The sequence below is a fragment of the Hyperolius riggenbachi genome, chromosome 6 (assembly GCF_040937935.1).
Source record: "Hyperolius riggenbachi isolate aHypRig1 chromosome 6, aHypRig1.pri, whole genome shotgun sequence".
NCBI classification, from domain to species: Eukaryota; Metazoa; Chordata; class Amphibia; order Anura; family Hyperoliidae; genus Hyperolius; species Hyperolius riggenbachi.
In genome coordinates this window covers 75,886,056-75,909,116 of record NC_090651.1, presented here as the reverse complement: position 1 = coordinate 75,909,116, position 23,061 = coordinate 75,886,056, and the positions used below count along the sequence as shown (strand labels likewise).

The 23,061-nt window shown below is 43.5% G+C and overlaps 1 protein-coding gene across 2 annotated transcripts in view; it reads right to left on the bottom strand.

Annotated features, from left to right (window-relative positions):
- The window catches only part of ERI3 (ERI1 exoribonuclease family member 3), a 343,646-nt gene that overhangs the window by 127,206 nt on the left and 193,379 nt on the right, over positions 1-23,061 (bottom strand). For both annotated transcript variants that reach the window (XM_068239544.1, XM_068239545.1), the window contains one exon: positions 6,557-6,656. In XM_068239544.1, the coding sequence (XP_068095645.1) occupies positions 6,557-6,656 (100 nt within the window). The remainder of the gene's footprint in view (positions 1-6,556; positions 6,657-23,061) is intronic.

Genomic DNA, 23,061 nt, shown 5'->3' with positions numbered 1-23,061 from the left:
TACAACAGCGATGATACTTCTCTAATCATTGAGGATATTCATACAGCAGCGATGATACTTCTCTAATCATTGAGGGTCTTCATACAGCAGCGATTATACTTCTGTAATCATTGGGGGTCTTCATACAACAGCGATGATACTTCTCTAATCATTGAGGGTCTTCATACAGCAGCGATTATACTTCTCTAATTATTGAGGGTCTTCATACAACAGCAATTATACTTCTCTAATCATATGCTTGTTCGGGGTCTATGGCTAAATGTATTAAGCTGGCCATACACTAGGCCGATTCCCCGCCTATCGACAGCAGATTCGATCACTGGGATCGAATCTGCTGTCACATCGTTCACGCTACACGCTAAATTTCGATCAATTTCGTTCCAAAATAGATTGATCCCGTTGATTGCTCCGTGCGGGAAATTACCGTCGATAGCCCGCGGGTAGGGAGCGCGTCGCTAGCGGCATTCGAGTGCCCGACGACCGACGCAATACAGCTGCAATACATTATCTGCTCCGCCGGCGCGACTCCCCAGGTCTCTGCTGTCTTCTTCTCCGCGCTGGACTGGTCTCGGGCATGCTTCACTTCTTGTCCCGGCAGGAAGTTTAAACAGTAGAGGGCACTCTACTGTTTAAACTTCCCCCAGACAGGAAGACGTGAAGCATGCCGGACCCGAAGACCAGAGTGGAGAAGACAGCGGAGACCTGGGGAGTTGCGCCGGCGGAGCAGGTAATGTATGCGGGGCGGGGGGAGGGGAGCGGCGGCAGCACCACCACCACCACAGATTGTTAACGGTTTCAGGCTGAAATCGGTTCACAATCTGTTTGCAGTAAAGGTAGCCATACGATCCCTCTCTGATCTGATTCGATCAGAGAGGGATCTATCTGTTGGTTGAATATGATGGCAAATTGACCAGTGTATGGCTACCTTAAGAGGCAGAGGATCAACAGGACAGCCAGGCAACTGGTATAGTTTGAAAGGAAATAAATATGGCAGCCTCCATATCCCTCTCACTTCAGGTGTCCGTTAAGCAGAAGCTTTATTAGACACAAGGAAAACAGTCCAGCAGTAAGTGACAGGAGAACATGGTCTCCAGGCTTTGAGGCTTTCCACAAAATAGTAGAAGTGCCATTTTAGCAACACTATCCTGGGCAGCATCACAACACAGACACCGCGACAGTGTGAACGCACCATACCTCAGTGTCACTCAGTGCGAGGGGAGGATATTACTCATTTCTGGGATACATTAACTGCATGAAGTATCAATTAAAGCATTGATTGCAGAGTGCTGGGAACTCTCAGTGTGTAATGGGCTGCGTCCCAAGCTGCAGAATGGAGCTAAAACACACTCACAGCAGAGTCGCACACAGCACCGGGTGACAAGTGATTGATATTATGACTTAATTATAACTGGAAACCCCATAACTGCCTCCCAAGGAAGACGGGCCGGGGCAGTCGGGTCACCAGCTGAACCTGCGACTTAGATTTTAACGGAGATCTTCCAGGCAAAGGGCCTGAGCCAGCATCGCCACAATACAGAGCGGTGTGAGATTTATGGATATATAGCAGAGTTATCTACTCTAGCCAGAAAATGGTGACTAGTATGGGGAGAGTGACTGGAGCTAAAGCAGAATCATCTCAGCAAACTCACTCACCAGGGACAGACATTGTGCAACCATGGTGTTCTCTACAATATGCAATAACAAAACGAAAAGTGCATGCTGGAAGCTTCCTAAGACTGCAAAATGAGCCCCTAAGGCAACTCACTGTAGCTATTCAACAAATGAGACTGCCTGTTTTTTCCAAATATACAGTAGAGTCCCGGTTATCCAGAACTCAAGTAACCAGCACAAGTCACTGGCAGTACTAATAGTGGAGAAGGCAAACTTCTTGTGGGCTCTGCTGTGCTTAAAGACTGGGTTTCCGCAGCTCCCCAAAGGTTTAACATACTTTCAATTCCTGTATTTTAACCCTTTGCACTCGTAAATCCCGCATAGCGGGACATCGCGAATTCGGCGTTGCACTCGTATGTCCCACCATGCGGGACATTTTTTCAGCGGCGGTTTGCGGCGCATCAGGCCCGCCGCAAACCCCGATCTCTCTCCCCATATCTTGTGGGCATGTAAGAGTACCCCCCTGCCCCAAACCGGAAGTGCGCAATCAGCGCTACCAGGAAGTGACATATACAATTAAATTTCATTGCATTTTCCTTGCAGATTTTTTTGCAGATTCCTTGCTGATTCCTTTTTGCAGATTCCATTGCAGATTGCTTGCAAAGTTGCATAGAGGATCAATGGCATCCTATGCAATGGACGTGGAGGAGAGTATAAATAGTAGCCAGCATTTCATTGCTCTAATGCCCAATCAAAATGCCAAAGATTGCATCGTGTGTAGTGACATGAAGACACCAGGTGGCAGGCATAAAACAACCTATTTTTGCGAAACTTGCTCACGCTGGCCAGGATTACACCCAGGAAATTGTTTTACAATTTACCATACCTTGGCTTTCTTCTCTGCTTCCAGGCAATAGAAGATGCCAAACTGTCCAAATAAGGTATTAAATTAAACGTTATAATGTGTTCTTTACAATAAGATATACCATGTTACTATGTTATGTTCCATGTAAGAATGGGAGAGAGAGTAAGAGGGAGAGCGCATTTCTGTAAAAAAAAAAAAAAAAAAAATCTGAGCAGAAATGACTCCCTTTAGGAAAAAACTCAGAGTGGAAAGGCTTAACATTAAATAGAGTTCATGATATGTATTTAGAGTGTGGTATGGTATAGTTTTATCAGGGTCTATTTTTAACATTGCGTCTCAAGCAACCAGAAAGCACACTTATCCGGCATCAGCCGATCCTCGTTAAAGCCGGATAACCGAGACTCTACTGTATATTTAATATGCACGCTGAGCACCAGTGGTGCAGGGATTACCATAGCTGGAGCAGAGGCTGCTATGGGGCTTGTAGCCAAGTTTGGCCTAGCGTGAGTGGCCAGCATGTCCATGAGGCCTGCCGTGGACCCCGTGAGGTGCAGTGGGCAGAGAGTGTAGGAGAGAGGTAGCTCCAGCGGGATCTGATGTCTCCAAGCGTACTTGTCGCTATGACTACTGCACCCTCTCTTGTCACATGACCCGACAAGGAGTAACATGACAAGAGAGGGCACTCTAACAAGAGCCCGGGGAGAAGAAGGTGAATCATTGGTGGAGCCTATAGAAGTGAGGGAGGACCTCAAAAGCAGAAAGCATATTGCCAAACCAGCAGCCAAAAAAAGTTTGGTATAACGGTTTCCTGAAATCTACTTTTCCTACTTTTCAGCGTGGAGAACTCTGCAATATAAATGTTATTGTCAAGAGAGAGAATAGTGAATGCTCAGCCTCAGGCTACGCAGATGCCTGTCCTGTTATAGAAGTGAATGGAGTGATAGAAACATAGTCTGCTGCCACAATGTATATATTGGAGATTAAAGGACACCTGAACGGAGAGAGATATGGAGGTTGACATATTCATTTCCTTTTAAACATTGCTTATTGGCTGGCTGTCTTGCTAATCCTCTGCCTCTAAAGGTGCCTATCCACTAATGCGACCTCCCGCCGATAGACAGCAGATTCGATCACTGTGATCGAAACGGCTGTGAAATCGATAATGCAAGCGCTGACCGATCGACCAATTTCCATCTGAAATCGATCGATTCCATCGATCTGCCGGAAGTAGTCCTTTAAATACACTGGATTAAGTGGCAACTTTAGCCCTGCCTATTAGAGAAAAAAGTTATAGCTAGGATCCTTTTTCAAATTATTGTAATGCAAAGTCAAAAACACCCCGTTCTATCTTTTCAGTTGTGCAAGTCCCCATTTATTAACCTCCTTGGCGGTAATCCCGAGTGTAGCTCGGCCTAGCCGCCGGGAGCTCAATGCAGAGTATAGCGGGCCGCGGACGTTTTTACTCACCTCCCGGGGGATACAGACGCTGCTAGCCGTTCTCCTTCCTGTCCTCTGAGGCTCTGAATCACTCTGGTGAGATCGCAGTCATCAATCTCACTACAGAGTTACAGCGCCACCCGGAGGACGGAGGTAAAATTGCAGCCCTGGAGCCCAGGGAGGTGAGTGCTGGGGCTGCTGGAGAGACTCTGGCGGCATGTTTTTTTTTCCTGATTTTAGGGGCTGAACAAAATCTGGAAATAATCATACAGCCAGGGAGGTTAATATAGCTGCTGGCTTTGAATCCTCCTCAAATGTTACCATGCAAAAGCCTATATCCCACACTGTAGATGTATGATATTTAATTACACCATGGTAATACTATATTTGCACCCTATATTATCTGTCCTTCCATACACCCACGGTTGTATATGCTTTTGAAGCTCCTGACTGGCACAAAGCATTAATGCTTAGCCTACCAATAAGTCATATTCCCGAGGCTGTTCTCCTGATCAGCATTCCATTTAATGTACAGCGACAGTAAATGATTACAGGCTACAGGAACGGGGGAGCAGAGTAATCTGCATATCCCCAGTTCACACTTGTTGTTCCTGGGAAAGGAGCAGAGGAAGGTGAAATTGCATACAGTTCTGCTATAAGCTCAGCTCCTCTAGGGCTGTCCCCATACAGCAGTTAAATGAATGCCCCAATGCTTGCCCAAACCAAATTCTAATGCAAGTGCTGTCAATAACCCCAGCAAAGCCATCCCTCAGAACAGTCTCTCTAATTAAATGCTGCTGAGATTTAAATAATTCATCTCCTTAACATCTATTGATTGAAGAGTTTCGCGGTCAGAGACTGAACAGAAAATTAACCATTTCTTTGATAACAGCATCAGACAGAATCCACTAATGATATGAGCCCTCTGGAAAGTCATCTCTGTGTATTTATGATGTCCAGACATGAGGCTGCCCCATATCAGCAGCATATATTAGTAATCTGATGACTCTGATCACAGATGAACAAACAGTTCAGTTCATGAATACTCATGCACATTATTGCTGGCAATCCTAGTCTATGGGACAGACCATATGGAGCCCCTGATCCACTGAGCTTGTCATGGAACACCCTCCCTGCTGGAAAGCATACATTGGTAATATTAGCAGCTGTGATCTGAGCCAATCACAGAGCAGGATGCTGGTTACTATTTTCTATAAAAAGAAATGAGATGTCGGACTCACCAACCTCCTCAGCAACTATTGAACAACTATCTTCCTGAGCAAAGCAGAATATTAATGCAAAACTAGTACGAGATGTTTTCAGGCAAAGGCAGTATACAAGGCTGGATTTCTGACAAGGCCAACAAAGGTCCAGGTCTTGGGCTGATGCAATCTAAGTGGGCCTCTAGACATGTAAGAGGGGTGAGGAGACATGGAAGAGGAGGATGCTAACTGAAAATAAGGGCTGCAGGGGGAGAGGTAGACACAGCTACACATGGAAGGGGAGAAACAAGAATATAGGCCCAGGGGTGCTAAAATCATAAATTCAGCCTTGAGTATGTAAAGCATGCAGATCTGGTAAACTTACAGTGCAACTTCAGCTAAATATCCCCCCCCCCCCCTTTTTTATTTTAAGTGCATTACTTCATCAGGGACAGAAATAGCAATAGAGAAATTGTACAGTGGGGAGGGGGTACAACCTATATCATACAAATTGTTGTAATATGCAACACAGTATTGTACACATACAATCAGACATGAATGGATTCTATTATTACAGGTACCATAGGTATAATTTGGTAGGCCGAAATCACCGGTCTGCTAAGACCGGTTGCTTTGCCAAACTCTTGCTAGGTACCCATGATACAATTTTCTGGCACATTTACCTGCCAGATTGACTATTTCCAACATGTCCAATCTGAATATTCATTAGATTTTTATAGAGGTGAACGGAAAATCGATCGAAATTCAGATCGGTCATGTTGGAAATATTCGATCTGGAAAGTAAATCCGCCAGAAAGTTGTATCGTGTGTACCTAGCATTAGGCTCGGCTGCTACTAGCGTGCTGTGTCCATTTCTGGATCAGACGCAGCACCTGGGCTAATACCAATTCTCATCTGAATCGCTATCGCTGTGCCTTGCACAGCTATGGTGATTCGATGCATTCTGTGAAGAACTGCAGCCGGCAGCATTTCTTATCCCTCACATGAATCAGATGGATCCTATTGATTTCAATAGGCTGTGTATCTACATCCAAAATCATGTGTAGGAAACAGGCCCTAAGATCATCTCCTGACAAAAAACAAAATAGATTCTTTCACTCGATAATCAGATTAGTGTTGCATTCCTATGGCAATATCAGCCAACCACAAAAGGAGAAAACTCAATTCACTTGTGCATCGCTTCATCTTTGACTAAAGCTTGTCAGTTACAATGAGGCCAGCTGGCCTTGTTGCAGCAGACCAGGTACTGTGTTTGCAGTCTTTGCTGTGCAGTGTTTATGGGTTATAAAATATACAAAGTATATGCAAAGTTCCAGGATCACTTTCCTGATATCATAAGAATAAGCTCTTAGAGCAGCACACTGGATCAGTGGTACATGTTATATTGGGATGTCAGTGTATAAAGATAGATAGTACTCACCTATGCCGCTGTGTGGCCGCCCTATGTGCTGCAGACTCATGCCTTTGTTCATGTCTAGGAGTCCATTCTTAGGCCAGGTGCCGATAGCGAAGCTGTACGCCTGCAGAGAGACCAGAGAGTCATCAGTGATCCTTGTTATGTGATCTCACTCTGACCTATGACAGCACAGCTAGGTGCTCAGGAACAATTTCCAGAATTCCACACCTAGGGGCGCAAAGGGAGCAATACATATTTTACTTCCTGCTTTGTGCACAGTATGAACTAATCAGACAGAAAGAGGAGAAACATCATACCATATACTGTTGCCATGAATTTGTAAAGTTTATTTCAAACAATAAGAACATTTTTAGAGCAACTGCAGTCTTTGATTGATAGCTCCCATTTAATGTCATGTATGCCTTGTACACATGATGGATAGTTCTCGGCCAAGGTGGCAAGGTGGGGCTGCCTCTGCAGAGAATCTAGTGTGTGTACAGAGGTTAACAACCTCCTTGGTGCCTTGTCCCGGCCAAGGACATTGTTCTCTCTACTCACCCTGGCTGCTCTGTCCAGCTTAGTTGTGAAGCACTCCATCAGCCCTCCTACCCCTGCATAGCAACAGAATGTGTGGACAGTCTGGGCCCCGCACTGTAGCCCAAGAGATCCCAAGGGATTGAGTCCCAGTCCCTCCCCAAGATGGCCCTCGCATGTGTGTATAAGGCTTAAGGCTTACGTCACAAACTGACATCTATAGGACAATTTTTTTTCTTTACACTAAAGAGGAATAACTAATTAAAGGCTAAATAAATGAATAAATACATTACAACAGCCCCATCTGACTCCCTTACAACAATACAATTATGAATATCCGTTTATTATGCCCTCTTGAAATGAGCAAAGAGCGATGATCAGACCTGACCAAAAGATCACAGATGTGCAAATAAAGTACAGTACAACCTTATTAAAACAAAATAAATGCAAGAAAATCGCTTCCATGTATCCAAAGAGCAAGACCATAATGCTTCACTTCGGGACAGTAGACAGCCATGTAAATCATTGCACAAAGCCTACCTACATCGGTTATGTGTCTAAAACTGCTCATTTAAAACCCTCCTATAGCATTTTATTTAAAGTGGATCTGAGATAAACTTTTACTCATTGCATCATTGTGTTCCTTTCATATAGTTTATAGGGCATTCCTCAAGCCAAATACTTTTTTTGTTTTGTTTTAATACTCTAATTCCCTATAAACTAAGCAAGCCTCGCCCACAGCACCTTTTGTGCCTTGGCACTGTAGCAAGGGCTTATGGGAGCTCAGTCTGGGCAGGAGGAGGAGGATGTTACTAGACATGTATTTCAGAAGCAGAACGGAGAAGGGAGGAGGAGAGGGGACTGAATTTACACACAGGCAAGCTGATAGCAACTTCAGCCCTCAACCTATGACAATGTGACAGCCTATGGCAATGTGATCAGAAATCAGATCGGACCTGTTGGAAATAATCGTTTCGACCCGCCAACCTGACAGGAAATTGCATGGTGTGTACCAGGCATAAGACCGGCAAGCAGAGGTAGGAATGAAAGCTACTGATGATCAATTAGCCTTACCTGCTGTTGTTTTAAAGGAACACTATCAATTAACATGTTTTTTTTAACCTGGGTTTGAGAGAGTTCCTGAAGTACTGGTAAATAATGATGTATATATTTCATTTGCTTATCTCTTTTGTTTACTGTAACAAATTCCTTTCACTCTGAATTTACAGCAGTCTGCTGTAATCTGATGGCAGAGTGAGCCACAAGAGATGGGGGAATTCCCTCACAGTGCATCTGTTAACCCTGAGTGAGAGAAAGCTCTCAGAAGCAGCCTGTGTTTCTGAGCTGTCTGCAGGAGAGCAGTGGAAATGTAACTTGTTATAAACATTTGTAATTGTCCGTGTCGCCACAGCTTTTCATACTTTTTTTGCTTTTAGAGAAAAATACTCTGTAAACTGATATGCAAAAAAAACAACACTGGCTGTGCACTGAAACAGACACCCCTTTTGCAAATGATTGTCCCAATAGATCTAAATCCTACACACAATGGCCTCAATTCACTAAGATCATGCTGGAGATAATAAGGCAAGAGAAAACTTACCTCCACTAGTAAGAGAGTTATCTTACCTCTTCATTCCTTAAGTTACCTCTCCTGTAGTTAATTTACCTCCTCTGTAGTTAATTCACCTCCTCTGTAGTTAATTCACCTCCTCTGTAGTTAATTTACCTCCTCTGTAGTTATTTTCACATGCAGCTAATTAACAGCCTGTCTTTAACTCTGGAGTTATTTTAAGGATTGGAGAGTTAATTTAAAGACAGAAGAGTTAACTTTAGGTTGGCCTGAGGTAAAATGTTTCCTGAATACTACATGCCTTATCACCATGGTAACAACTCTAGAAGAGTTATTAAAGACAGGAGATAAGTTTAGTGAATTGAGGCCAATGAATTAAAGCTTTTGCCCCTGATATTTAACATGGAAAGTAGGAAAATGTATACACAGCTACTTAGACATTATTTGTACATTGTCATTTTTGAACACTTGGTTTGATAGTGTTCCTTTAATTAACTAGCTGCTTGGTGACTCGTCAGCAATTGATGATTTTCATTTCCTAAATTGCATCCACTTCTTTGGCAAGTGAAGATTTTCTAGTTAGGAGAATTTTCTGCTTGCAGCCAGAAATATCGCCTATCTCCAGGCATGCTCAACTCTGAATTCGGGAGATACCCGGATAGTTCTATTCAGATATCGCCCAGTAAAGCTGTGCGGTGGGGGGGGGGGGGGGGGTGTGTCAATCTTACCTAAATTACGTCTCCTTGCTTCGTCCCTCGGCGCCTCCCACGATGTGCTCCATGCGCCGGTCACGTGACTCAAAATACTTCCTCCTTCCGGGTTGAAGGAGGAAGTGTTTGGAGTCACATGATGCGCGTGGACTGCATCGTGGGAGGCGCCGAGGGACGGAGCAAGAAGACGTCATTTAGGTAAGATTAACCCCACCCCCCTCACAGCTTTACTGGGCGATATCCATATAGAACTATCCGGGTATCTCCCGAATTCGGAGTTGAGCATGCCTGCCTATCTCTCCAGGGGAAAATCAGTGGTGAATTATAACTGCATTATTAGTCAGGGAAAATTTTAAGCAACCGTACTGTAACAAGTACAACTAACCTTTAAGCTTCTGAGAACTATAGTTACCAGAGTGATGTAATCACTCAGATCAGTGACATCATGCTGCTTGTAAAGCACACCTGAAGTGAAAGGGATTGCCTGGCAGTCCTGCTGATCTCTTTGGCTGTAGCAGTGTCTGAATCACACATCTGAAACAAGCATGCGGCTAATCTTGTCAAATTTTTGTCAGAAACATCTGATCTGCATGCTTGTTCAGGGTCTGTGGCCAAAAGTATTAGAGGCAGAGAATCAGCACGACAGCCAGGCAATGTGCATTGTTTAAAAGGAAAAAAAAATATGTCAGCTTTCAGATACTTCTCACTTCAGTTGTCCTTTAAAAATCCCTCTCTAGCTGCAGCCACATTATAGGGAGAGACGCATTCAAGCATAAAACTCAAAGGCCCTAACTCATTCCACTTTTTTCTCCAATTTTTCTTTAAAGAAAAGGTTGGCTGTAAATGTTTTCTTTAACTTCCTGCCCAGAGATATGGCTCCCCGTCCTCCTAGCTCTGGGGCGGCTGCGGACAGCTCTGAACATGTAAAAATGACAAAACACAAAGAAGAGAATTCCAGCAGTTACAGCGGGACAAACGGCAAAGGGAGAATTTAGTGTAGAGTTGGCTCAGTGTGAGAGGACAAGAATTATCTCCCATCTTCCTCTTCTCCACCATTAAGATCATATCTGACATTTGTACAGCCAACATGGCTCCTGTCATTGATCATAATAAAATCTCGCTGTTTAGGTGTCTCCGGGGGACGATAAGTGTGACGAGGAGAGGCAGAAGCCGTACAAATCCCGTCTGCCTCACTCTCGCTCAGGGTTTTGTACTGCTGAGCTTTTACACTGATAAAACGCAGCACTGACTAAGGAACAAACATCCAGGCTGGCCACAGACAGGCAAATGTCACACTGAGAAGCAAGACTTGTGAGAGATTCCTCTGGCCTGATTCTCAGAGCAGCACACATGTAGGTTTATTACTGCCCCACTAGGGATGGCGTACATAGCCTGTGTCTAGTTCAGATGAGAACATCACTCTCCGAGATCAGGTCAGGTTTGGATTCTCGTACTGGTAGAGTTTCCTCCTAGCAGCTGTGTCACACAACTTTTCTAGGCTAGGCACTGACAGTAATGGTGCCTACAGGTGTGGCAATAAGAAACACTGATTCTGTGTTTAAAAGAAACCCTAGGTGAGAGCCATATGGAGGCTGACATATTTATTGCCTTTTAAACAATGCACATTGCCTGGCTGTCCAGCTGATCCTCTGACTAATACTTTTAGCCATAGACCTTGAACAAGCGTGCAGATCAGGCGTTTCTGACAAGGTTAGCTGTAGGATTGTTTCTGGTGTGTGATTAAGACACTACTGACCAAATAGATCAGAATTAATGCCAAGCAACTGGTATTGTTTTAATGGAAATAAATATAGCTGCCTCCATATGTCTCTCACCTTGAAATCCTTTTAATTCAGATTTTTGATTGAATTGCCACAAGAGCAAAGGATTTGTGTTCTCCCTTCCTCATCCAAATGATGTCTATTTTGACCTCCGTTCAAAAATGAGGGTCTCAAGTGAGACAGAAATTGACTGAAGAGGATTAAATTATCTTATTATTATAAATCATACCAAAAACATTGTTTTCAATCTAACAAAAATAAATTGCCAATGAAATCGGAATAAAAATGTCTTGTGCATGGGCACCTTATTGAAGGAGCTCTTAGGCAATGTAAACAGGTGGATGAGAAAGGTGGGTTCACCGCCTGTGTGACAACCAATTGGTGAGAAAAGTTTACCACTATCCTCAGCATGTGGCAAAAACCCATTGGATGCAGGGTTTGTCAACCACATAGTAACCCTACAGCTATGATGCCTGTCATCCATAGCCTCAACCCCCCATGTGGATTGCCTCCTGGATGGCAGCAATGGTGGTCAGAGGTGTGGCAAGGGCAGGATGGGACATAAATGGGCTTCCAAACCAGGATGTTCCAAGGAACACAGGGACTCACTGGAGTTCATAACCTCCTCAGTGTTACCAAGTTTGTTTTGCTTTAAGAAATTAGAGGTAGAGCTTGAATCTACCTGTATACAAGCTTAGCTGAAATCATTTTTTTAAATTTTTGAAGAGGATTCCTCACCTACACGATGAAAGGAAGAACTAGAGCTCCACCTGGATGAGTTGCAAACTTTGCTTTACTTTATATTACAGTAACATCAAGCACAATGGCACAATGTTTCGGTCATCAAGACCTTCATCAAGTGCTCCCGATAACTGAAACATAGTGCTTGCTGTTACTATGACAAACTAAAGCAAAGTTTGCAACTCATGCAAGTGAAGTTCTTGGTCCACTAGGAGCCTTACTGGTTTGCCTCCCTGGGACATATAACCTCTTATTGTGTGGGGAATTCAGTTACAAACTATTTAAACTGCTGGATTCCCTGTGCAAACCATTCCCAGCAGCACAGACTGTGATCTTCTCGGACAACTCTATGTCTGCCCCGCATTATGGTAATACCAAGCCAAAATAGACAGAGGAACTGTTTCACTTGTAAAATCTTAATCTCTATAACAAAGTAGGTACCAGCAAAAGCCTTTTTTCAGGCAGATAGATGGTTCGATAGATGTCCGATCCCACTTTTGATCGTTTTACCGCTCGATTTCTGATAGAAGTGAATAGAAATTGATAAGAAAAGATAAAAGAGAATCGAAACACAAACGGCAAATCGACAAAAAACGCATTGTGTATTTCCGGCATTAGACAAAGAAAATGGAACAGTTGAGCACGCTGCTTCCTAGGCTATCAGAAGGGGGGAACCTGAAGTGAGAGGAGTATAGCACACGCCATCTTCATTCTTTAATAAATAATGCCAGTTGCTTGAATTCTATGCTGATCCACTGCCTCTAATACTAACAAAACATCTTAGCATGACAGCCAGGGAACTGACATTGTTTATAAGTGAATGAATATGGCATTCCTAAAACTTCAGGTTCCTGTTAAGAAGCCCAAGTAGGTGGCTTTTTGCATCTGAACTGGCTGAATATCGCACACAGGAATATTTCAGTAAAAAACAGGCCCAATTGCTAAAATTATTGTGTGATTTGATTATGGTGTGTGTGTGTGGGGGGGTGGGGTGGGGGGGGGGGGGTTGGTGCATGCCGGCGTTATATGGAGTGGGTGGGGTCAGTAGTAGAACAATAGGATTGGCCTTTGCTCGGTTTAGATGATTTGTCAGTCTACATCTCTCAGGATCGAAGGCTGCTGCACACACACTACATTATTGGCATAGGCAGCCCAGACTGGCCCTCTCAGCTAAAAACTACCTGCTGTGTGGTTAAATAGCAGTAGGAGGCGCCCTTGTTGTAATGTTTGTACTTGTGCGTACTTATAACAATTAATGTATGATATGTAGTAGATCGCCTACCTTAAGAATGGACACTCCACTCGGTAGGATGAATTTGAAAGTTTTTAATGATAGTAAGGTGCTTACTATCATTAAAAACTTTCAAATTCATCCTACCGAGTGGAGTGTCCATTCTTAAGGTAGGCGATCTACTACATATCATACATTAATTGTTATAAGTACGCACACAAGTACAAACATTACAACAAGGGCGCCTCCTACTGCTATTTAACCTTAAGTCTAACATCCCACGCTGTGGGAGTGTTATTTCCTGCCACAATCCGTGGCAGGTAACATTTTTCGAAGGAGCTGCGACCACGAACCGCAAAGACCGAGTGGAGACGGGCTTTCTCCACCTGCGTACACGAGTGGTTGCCTCTCCAAGCAACCTACACTTGTGAGTAACCTTATTTGTATATCTTGATCGTTTCGCAAGGATAATACACTACAGGGGCTCCCGGTGTCTCTGTGGTTTTTTTCGTTTTTTTGTTACACAGTACCTGCTGTGTGTACTTTATACCTATCTCTGATCTAACCCAGATAGGAGCTGACTGAGTGCAAACAAGTTCCAATCCCCTTTGTTTCTAATGACGTGAAATCCTTACAATGCTCCTGTCCTTCTCAAGTCACCAAATACAGACTTACATTGCTGTAGGTTGTCATTTTCTTCAACAGTTGACTCTGTGCCCCTTTCTCTTGTGCATTAAATACCAGAATGATACAAGCCAAGCAGCAATAGCAATCCCTCTCGCCAAGTTGGCTATAAACTCTTTTAAAGTGGACCTGAACTCTTGCACAGGACAAAGGGAAAACAGAGAGAACTGCACCCTGTATGTATTTAGAGTTTACCCTTTCTAATTCTACCTCATCTGTGACGAATCACAAGTTGTAATTTGATCACTCAGCTGTGTCAGCTGACTGCCATGGTAGAGCAGCTAATTAGTAAACACAGAATGTCAACAATATGTCTGCTTCCATGAAAGCAGGAAGTAGACACACTGCAGATTTATTGCAGGATTTGTATCAGCTGTAACAAAGAAATGTTTTTCTTTAAAGTACAGTATGTTGTTGCTTAACTTTTAGAGCAGAGGGGGAGTTCTGAGTTCAGGTCCACTTTAACTCAGTTGTATCAGGTCAACTGATGACACACAAAAAGTTTATACATTTGGGTTCTCCGGTAACAGTTCCATATCACAAGGTAGATTTAGATTTGTCCCTTGAGAGTTTGAACATTATAATCTTAATATAGCATTATACATTATTGGACAATGGATGGTGCACATCCTGAACTAGGAATAGTACCCCTATCAAGCATGAATAAAAATTGGGAAGTAAGGCCAGGGATAGGAAGACCGCACACACACGACCACGCAGCGAGATCTGTGGATTATGAGGGTGTCAGGCTGGGCCGGGACTCCTTGCTAATTTATAACCTCATAACAGCATATTTCCCGTGCCTCCCTCTCCTGTTAGCACATAATTAAGTGGCAGCATATATGTGTAACCGCTTATTGTAGACACCTCCCTTCCCTCTCAGCCATAGACACGGCTCTGTGGATAATTAATAGAAAACCACGCAAATCCTATTGGGAGATGATTAGCAATTAAAACTTCTAATTAAGTCTGTGCATAATTCACTGAAATGAGGCGCTATGTACACAAAGGGGAGCATGTTGCCTTTTGTCTGGTCTGCTACAAAGTCCTGATATGGTTATTGTTCATTTTTCCCCCCTGCAGCATGGAGCTCAGTCCAGGGGAACACCAGGGCACAGTGCAGTAGTAAGGGTAGTGTCAGAGGGATGCAGACACAGGAAGCTCTGTAACCTCCTCACACTGAACAGGCTCACTGTGCAGCTCAGGCTGACAAATGCCTTAAACTTCAACCACAAGATCAACACTAATTAAGACTCAAATCTGCAGCACCTACTGAAGAATGCCTCTGATTCTACATAGCCAACTTTGTATAAACAGACCACTATACAGGTGGTGAGAGTGTCTGGTTCTCCCTATAATGAAAATAACATCTAGTGCCTGTAATGTGGGAGCTATCAAATTATACAATATTAAATTTTAAAAAGGTTACTGGCCTAATTTTTCAGCTACTTTCAGTCATGCCCCTTGCACACTGGTACTGTAAATATGCATTGCATTACTCTTTTTTACTGCAAAGTGCCGCAAGTTCAATGTAAGCCAATGGAGCCTTGCAGAGATATCCGATCGGACGCAAGATTGCAGCGTGTTACCCCATGAACCGTACTTACCACATGGATCATGCAGTAATGCAAGTCAATGGGCAATGCAGGCAGTGTGCACGATGGAAGCAAAGTGTGACGCGGTGCACACATGCGGATGGACGGGAATCTCAATGATGTACTTCGTTCCCAGCAAATAGGAATGATCAATGAGATGCAAATTCATGCAGTTTGTAAATGGACCAATCAATTTAAACCCAGATTTAAATTGATTGGTCCATTTTCAAGCTGCAAATATTTGCATAAAAATTTGCATCAATTTAGAAGAATTTGCACATCTTTGATCATCCCGACCAGCAAGGAGTACGTCACTAATCAGAAGGCATTTAACCCTGTCACCCCACCAAGATAGGAGGTGTGATGAAGCTTTGACTAGAGGTGTCTTGGGAGTAGGACTGAAGATGTGATGAAGGTATGACTGGTGGGGTGGTGGGGCAGGACTGAAGGTGTGATAAAAGTATGACTTATGCTTATGTGATGGGGCAGGACTAGAAGTTTGATAAAAGACTGGGTGTGTGATGAGGACGGGACTGAAGGTGTGATAGGGCAGGACTAAAAGGGCTATGAAGGTATGAATGGAGGAGTGATAGGGGTGGTACTGTAAGTGCGATAAAGGTATGGCTGAAGATGTGAAGGGGTGGGCACTAATTATAAGTACACAGGATGAGATTTTCTTGCAGATTTCCTTCCAGAACCATTATTTCCAACCTGTTCGATCTGATTTCCGATCGATTTTCCATTCACTTCAATCAAAACAAACAAAACGACTTGGAATAATATCCCCCTGGGTATAGCTGGAAGAGCTGCATTTTTTAAAATGATCAGCTTTGGTAGGCTCCTCTACCCAATGCAAGTACTACCGCTATTGTGGAAGCATACAGATGTAGCAGCATTGAACAAAGCGTTTAGTAAATTCATCTGGAATAACAGACGCGCCCGCATTAAGATAGACAGACTGCAACTACCAAAGGAGATGGGAGGTCTAGGTCTACCAAATATAAGGAGATACAACCTGGCATGTGTTTTTCGACATGTCAGGGACTGGATAAGGGGTACAGAAGAATTCTCAAACACTACTATGGAAAAGCATATTGCCGAGCCACTGGACTTAATAGGAATCTTACACACTAACTGGGCGGCCCTACCCTTACGTCTGAAGCATAGTAGTATCTATAGAGACACTCTTATAGCCTGGAGGGAGGTGAGAAAGGCCTTCGGCCTACCGTGGAAAATATCTAAATATATCCCCTTTGAGGGCAATCCAGGTTTTCAACCAGGGATGCTACAATCGAACTACATTAGATGGACAGATAAGGGCATTACTAAATTGGGAAATCTATTAGACCTAAGAAAACATAAATGGCTCACGTTTATGGAAGTGGCTCAGCAGTATGATATCCCCAAATCAGATTTCCTGGCTTATGGGCAGGTTAAATCTTTTGTGGGGGCTCAATTGAGGGAAATATCCACTATTGCCTGCATACACCCTTTTGACACGTTTCTGAGGCCAGAGGGAGGAAGGAAATCGTTATCAGACATACAAAAAGAACTAGCAACTTTAGGGGCACAAAAATTAGCCATCAGAAACATGTCAAAGTGGAATAAATTCCTCAAGGCCGAGAACCTAGAACAGAGGATACTGGACGGTAATAACTCCATTAGACAGGCAATTGTTAGCGAAAAATTGAGAGAATCACATTTATTAATGATTTTCTATGCTAAATATGCATTCAATATTAGATACCAGACTCCTAGACCAGGCTATACAGATCACTGCCCGAAATGTAAATTACCCCAGGCTGACATGTTCCACTGTATCTGGAACTGTCCAGTAATTCAAAACTATTGGGATAAGGTTCTAGATTATGCCAATAGAATAGGTAAACCTAAACTATTAAAAGATCCTATGCTTTTATTATTTAATTCTACAACAAAAGAGAATGATACAGATAGACTCTCCATATTATTACACGTTATATTCATAGCAGCAAGGAAAGTAATATATAATAGATGGATTTATCCCACCAGTCCAACTATATGGGACCTGCAAGAGGAACTAAGACACTTAATGGCACTGGAAAAGCTGGATGCCACCCTCCACAAAGAGAAAGGCACCAAGAAATTCTTCAAGAAATGGAAACCTTTCATGCTGGACTCTTTCTCTGATATGGACTTATGCAACATAATAACCCCCTTTAAATACACCACATGGTACTTAAAGGCGCACTTATCCGGCACTTTAGGCCGCCTGGACTTTGGTGTATAACCAATGAACAATCATACGGAACTAAATGAATATTACAACCAGAAAGAGATAGACAAAAATCCTTCCCGGTATACATCTAGAATAATCAGAGAGTGGTGGGGGGAAGAGGGTGGGATAAAGGGTGTTAGGGGAGGGAAGGAGGGGGGGAGAGGGGAGGGTAGGGATGGGAACTTTGGCCACATTAGCTACGCTGGTGCTTATTGCACGTTTAACAACTGTCTGTAAAAATTTAACCAAATTGTGGAAAAATTGTCTCTTTTAAAATTCAATAAAACACGTTTAAAAAAAAACAAAAAAAAAAACAAAACAAATCGATCGGAAATCAGATCGCGCAGGTTGGAAATAAGAGTGGCAAACGGATCCGTGAAAACAGATCTGATCACCGATCGATTCCCCCCCCCCTCACCCCCTATTTAGAACAGTCCGTTTTTTCACTAGTGTGAAGAAATGTTCCATTTTCTCATTGCCCCCAATACGGCGCATCACCCAGAAAATGTGGTGCTGCAGGAAACTTGCGTTCCGTTCAATAGATCGGATCCATTTGAACGGACGGATGTGAACAGATCCATAGCTTAAAGAACAACTGTTAGCCATCATTTGCCCTCCCACAAAAAATACATATGTAAGCAGATAAATGCTTGCTCTACTTACATATCAGATGTATTGTACTGTCCACATTTTGGTTTTTATTTTTATTTTCAATTTTTATTATTCTCCTGGCAGGGGCCATCTTCTGTCCTCCAGGTTAAAGAATCCCCCCCCCCCCCCCCCTCATAGCACAGTGGGGAGGATAAAGGCAGCAGGCACAGACTCACCTAATAATGGATCCAAGCGCTGGCGTTCCCATCTATTCTCTGCACTACCGCCGGCGGCAGTGCAGAGAGTATAGAGGGGAACTGCAGCGCCTAGAACCATTATTCAGGGAGTCTGTGTGCAGGTCCTTTATCCTTCCCCAATATTCAGCACGAGGAAGAGGGAGAATGCAGCGGGCAGCACAAGTAGCAGAGAGGGATGCGGACATGCCACTGGAGGAGGGGGGCAGAGGACAGTGACAGGAGACAGCCTCTGCCCCCCCTCCCTGCGCTCTAATATCGGCTGCAACTTCAGAAGTGAAGGGGAGACCAGGCGGCCAATGGCAACGCATAGAGGTGAGTGACAGAGGCTTCAGCCTATCAGGTTGATACAGCATGCCATGTCACTTCTCTTTTGCGTCTGCATACCATCTTAGAGCCTGGGGGCATGGGGATAGAAGGAACACAGTAAGATTGATTTTAAAGTTTGGATTTGCCTGGTTAGTAAAGTAAAGTAAAGTAAAAACAAATATATTCTGAGCATTTTACTATTTTGCACTTGTTTAAGGATTAACTCTATCTGGCATATAACTGACACTAATTCTTGAAATGTATACATATCAGGCTTATTTGAATCATCATAGTTAACTAAAAAATAATATAGAATACAGGGTTTCAGTGTGGTTATAACCGAAATCTGACACATCCTTCTTGACTATTGTAACAGCCTGCACTAGAAAATGTATTTTATATTTGATGCCTGACAGTTACACTTTAACATTGGATCCATTCGCATCGGTTAGGATCCGTTCTGTTCCGATCCGCGAACTGAACATTTTTTTTTAACGCCAGTGTGAACCAGGCCTGATACTTTTAGCCATAGACCCTCAACAAGCATGCAGCAGACCAGGCGTTTCTAACAATATTGGCAGAGTGGACAAGATTAGCTGCATGTTTGTTTCTGGTATTATTCAGACACTACTGCAGCCTAAAAAAAAAAAAAAAAGCAGGGTTGCCAGGTAACTGGTATCGCTTAAAAGGAAATAAATGTGGAACCCTCCAAATACCTCTCACTACAGTTTCCTATTTCCCCTGAAAAGTACACAGAGAATTACCTAAAGACTGTAGTGACATGCAGGCTTCATAAGCTGCTGTGGTCTGGCAGTACTGTAGGTTATATTTAGTGAGAGACGTTTTAACCACCCAGCCTCCATCTTCACCCTAAGGGATTGTAATAAGCCATCTTGCAATAAAGTAATGAAAGCTGTATCTCCATGAATTGCCCCACAGGTTAACCTGCTGCTTTGTTCACTTTTATGTTTCTCCCCAGTTATCAGGGAACACAGTAATTATCCCTTCTGTGAAAATATGTTTGGCTATAAATGAAAGTCTTTCACGCCATTGATTAGCACTTCATTATTGTTCTCCGGTCAGAGACTCATCAGAACTGGCGTATGAATGATTTATAATGTGTGATTGCCATTCCTTGCACTGTGTAGCACGTCTAGCCTCAGATCCGTGTAAAGATGACTACTTTACTTTGCTGCTAATCTTCTGCCACCATCATGTGACAGCGTCCCAGTCTTATCTCCCGGCCAGTGCAAGCTGATCAATGCCCGCGGCACTTCCTTCCAACACCCAGGAAAAAACAATTAAAAGAGATCGATCCAGCAGGCGCACGCTGAATATTCATAATGTGCCTACTTGACCTTCATCGGAGGGCCAGCCAATACCGAGTGTCACCACATTCGCTCAGGATTGACCTTGAGTGCTCAGCCAAAATAAAGAAAACAAACACACCAAAACACTCAATTTAAAGAGTTAGTCAACCCAAAGCAGATATTTCAGTGGCTAGTGGATGTAGGGAAGTTTAACCACCTAATGTTTCTTCTATTGCTTAGGCCTCGTTCACATCAGGGCCGTTTCTGTGCGCTTTTTACAGCGCACTGCCCTGTGCGATCAGCAAGGTATTTACTTTACCATGTAACTAAATGTAGCTGGTTCACATCTATGCGCTGGGCTGAGCAGCGTTACAGAAACGTAGGGTTGCATGCATTTCTGTGCGTTGAGCTTGAAAGCGCACAGCAATGCAAGTGAATGGGTCCGCTTTTTTAGCGCATAGAAGCGCGGACAAGCGCATAGAAGCGCATGCGTTTTTTACCCCTAATTGGAGAAAAAAATACATTTACATACAAAAACAAAGTTTTATTGACAACTGCTGCTGGTACAACAAGCAAAACGTGCTTTAAAGAAGCGCAGCGCAACGCACAGAAACGCGCACTAAAGCGCGCACAAGCGCATGCGTTTTTTACCACGCGCTTTCACACGTTTTTAAGCGCAGCAGATGTGAACGAGGCCTTATTAGGGACTCCAGTGATTGGCCTCCACAGTGGGGTTCTCATGTCAGTGCACCTGCTATGGCTATTACTATTTATTTTATAGCATGATGAACACAACTGGAGGTAAAGAAACACATGAATAATGTTAAGTTGACCAGAACATAAATAAGCGTCTCTCACTGGGGCAACCAAAGTATACTCCAAATTCCATGGGGAACTCAACTCTCCAGACTTTTTCAAGACTGTCCCTTTGGATGCCATGACCCTTTTAAGTTATTAGCCAGCTAGAGGTGCTCGAGTCTAACGTATCCCCAGATATCACAGATATGCAAATTCTTCTGAGTTGATGCAAATGTATGCACATTTTTATGCAACTGTATGCAGCTAGAAAATGGACCAATACATTTAAATCTGGGTTTAAAGAAAACCCAAGGTGGATTTGTGAAATCATATTAGGACACAGAAGCACATTCTGTATACAATCACCTGCCTCTGTGTCCTTTCATTGTTCCTCCAGCCCATCCCCCCTAGGGCTCATTGTAAGTAGCTCTGGGCACACAACAAGGCAGGTGAGAACAACAGGTGGATCACTGTACAGTACTCAAACATTTTCAGAGGCAGATCCTTGGAACAGCACATGAAATTGCTCTTGCAGGGCTTCTCAGTCCTAAGAAGACCAATGACTAACCAAAAGAAAAGAAAAAAAATTATAGTGCATGAAGATGGCAGTACTGAAGTACTACCAATCCTGCAGTGCTTGCCAGAGGGTAAAAGGGGCAGGGAATGCCCAAAAGGCTCCTTTATACCCACTGCCCATTATTCATAGGCCCTTCAAGAGAGTGATTTTTTACATAATCTGCTCACTGCCTAATGTCAGAAGCTCTGACAAAAAAATAACTGTTGACGGTGATGCGTTACGTCACCATTTATCCGGAAGCAGAGGCCATTTTTCAAGCCTAAGGGAAAAAAAGGTTGCAGAGACTCCCTTTGGACTCTTCACACAGCGAAATGAATATACTGAATACAGAATTTGCTCATAGGTAAGACTGAGTCACGAATAGGCTAAGCGAGAGAAACCAAGTCCCAAGTGCAGGCCAAAGAAAAACATAACCACAATGCCAGAGGTTGTTTGATGTTGATTTGTACAGTGACTGGCACCACCCAGTTCTGAGAGCTGCACCAATAGTGCAACACTTAAAGGGCCACACTGCATAGCCAAGCGCAGGAACGGTTTTGCTTTTTTTTGTTGTTTGATGTTGGCCAGAGTAGGAATACGGGTTACTTTCAATGAGGCAGAACAAGATGCAGGAAACATGAGGGGGGCCTTGTACCATCACAACATGTCTGAATTATGTCACCTATATGATACATAGACAATGTTGCCAGGGGAAAGTGAGCCAGTCCCACTGCACAAATTAAAAGGTAATATACAACAGTCTATAATGTTGCTCAGTTGCAGACTGATAGACAGTTACTTGCCACCTGCAATCGAGTGGGTGCACGAAAGTCCTGTCCGTCTTCGCCCAGCTGGGGAGTTGACGGCACTCGACTCTCACAAAATCGTAGCAGTACAGCAACAGCTGATCTCTCGAGTCTTCAGCATCTGCTCTCTCAGTGTCGATCTCTCAATACTTCTGTCTATGTCACTGGATAGGTGGGCCAAACGCATCACTAAAACATGGTTTTAGTGGTATGGCCAGCTTGTCTATAGACTGAGGGTGCAGAAGGCAAGACTCTGTAATCAGCTGTTGCTGCACTGCGAGGAGTTTGTGAGACACATGACTCCTGCTAACCTCCCGCCAGAATTTCCATTAAAGGAATAACTCAAATGGACCCCAGAACATGAAGAGGATCTTAAAGAAAGTGCTGGGCAGCACTCTGTCCTTCAAGCCCTAGACTTCAGTCGTAGAATCCTAGTGCAAACAAGTGCATCTGCTTATGGCCTGGGCACAGTCCTAAGCAAGGAAACTGCTTTTAAGAGAAGTGGCATACACCACTGCTGAGAAGTAGTTCCTCTTTATCCTATGGACTGTGCAGAACCTTCAGTCTTACCTGTACAGTAGATCCTTCATGGTCATCATGGATCACAACTCACTTAGCTAGTTCACAAAATTGCTGGAACCTAAGAAAGTGGAGATGTTTGTGCTTACTGCTCCACCAGTAAGACTTCAGGTTCCAGAGTAAGCTACATACTCACCATGGTAATGCCGATGGTTGCTCATGCCATGCAAAACCAGATGACAAATGGCCCCCTCCCTTGTAAGCTTGGAGGGGTGAGGCGTAA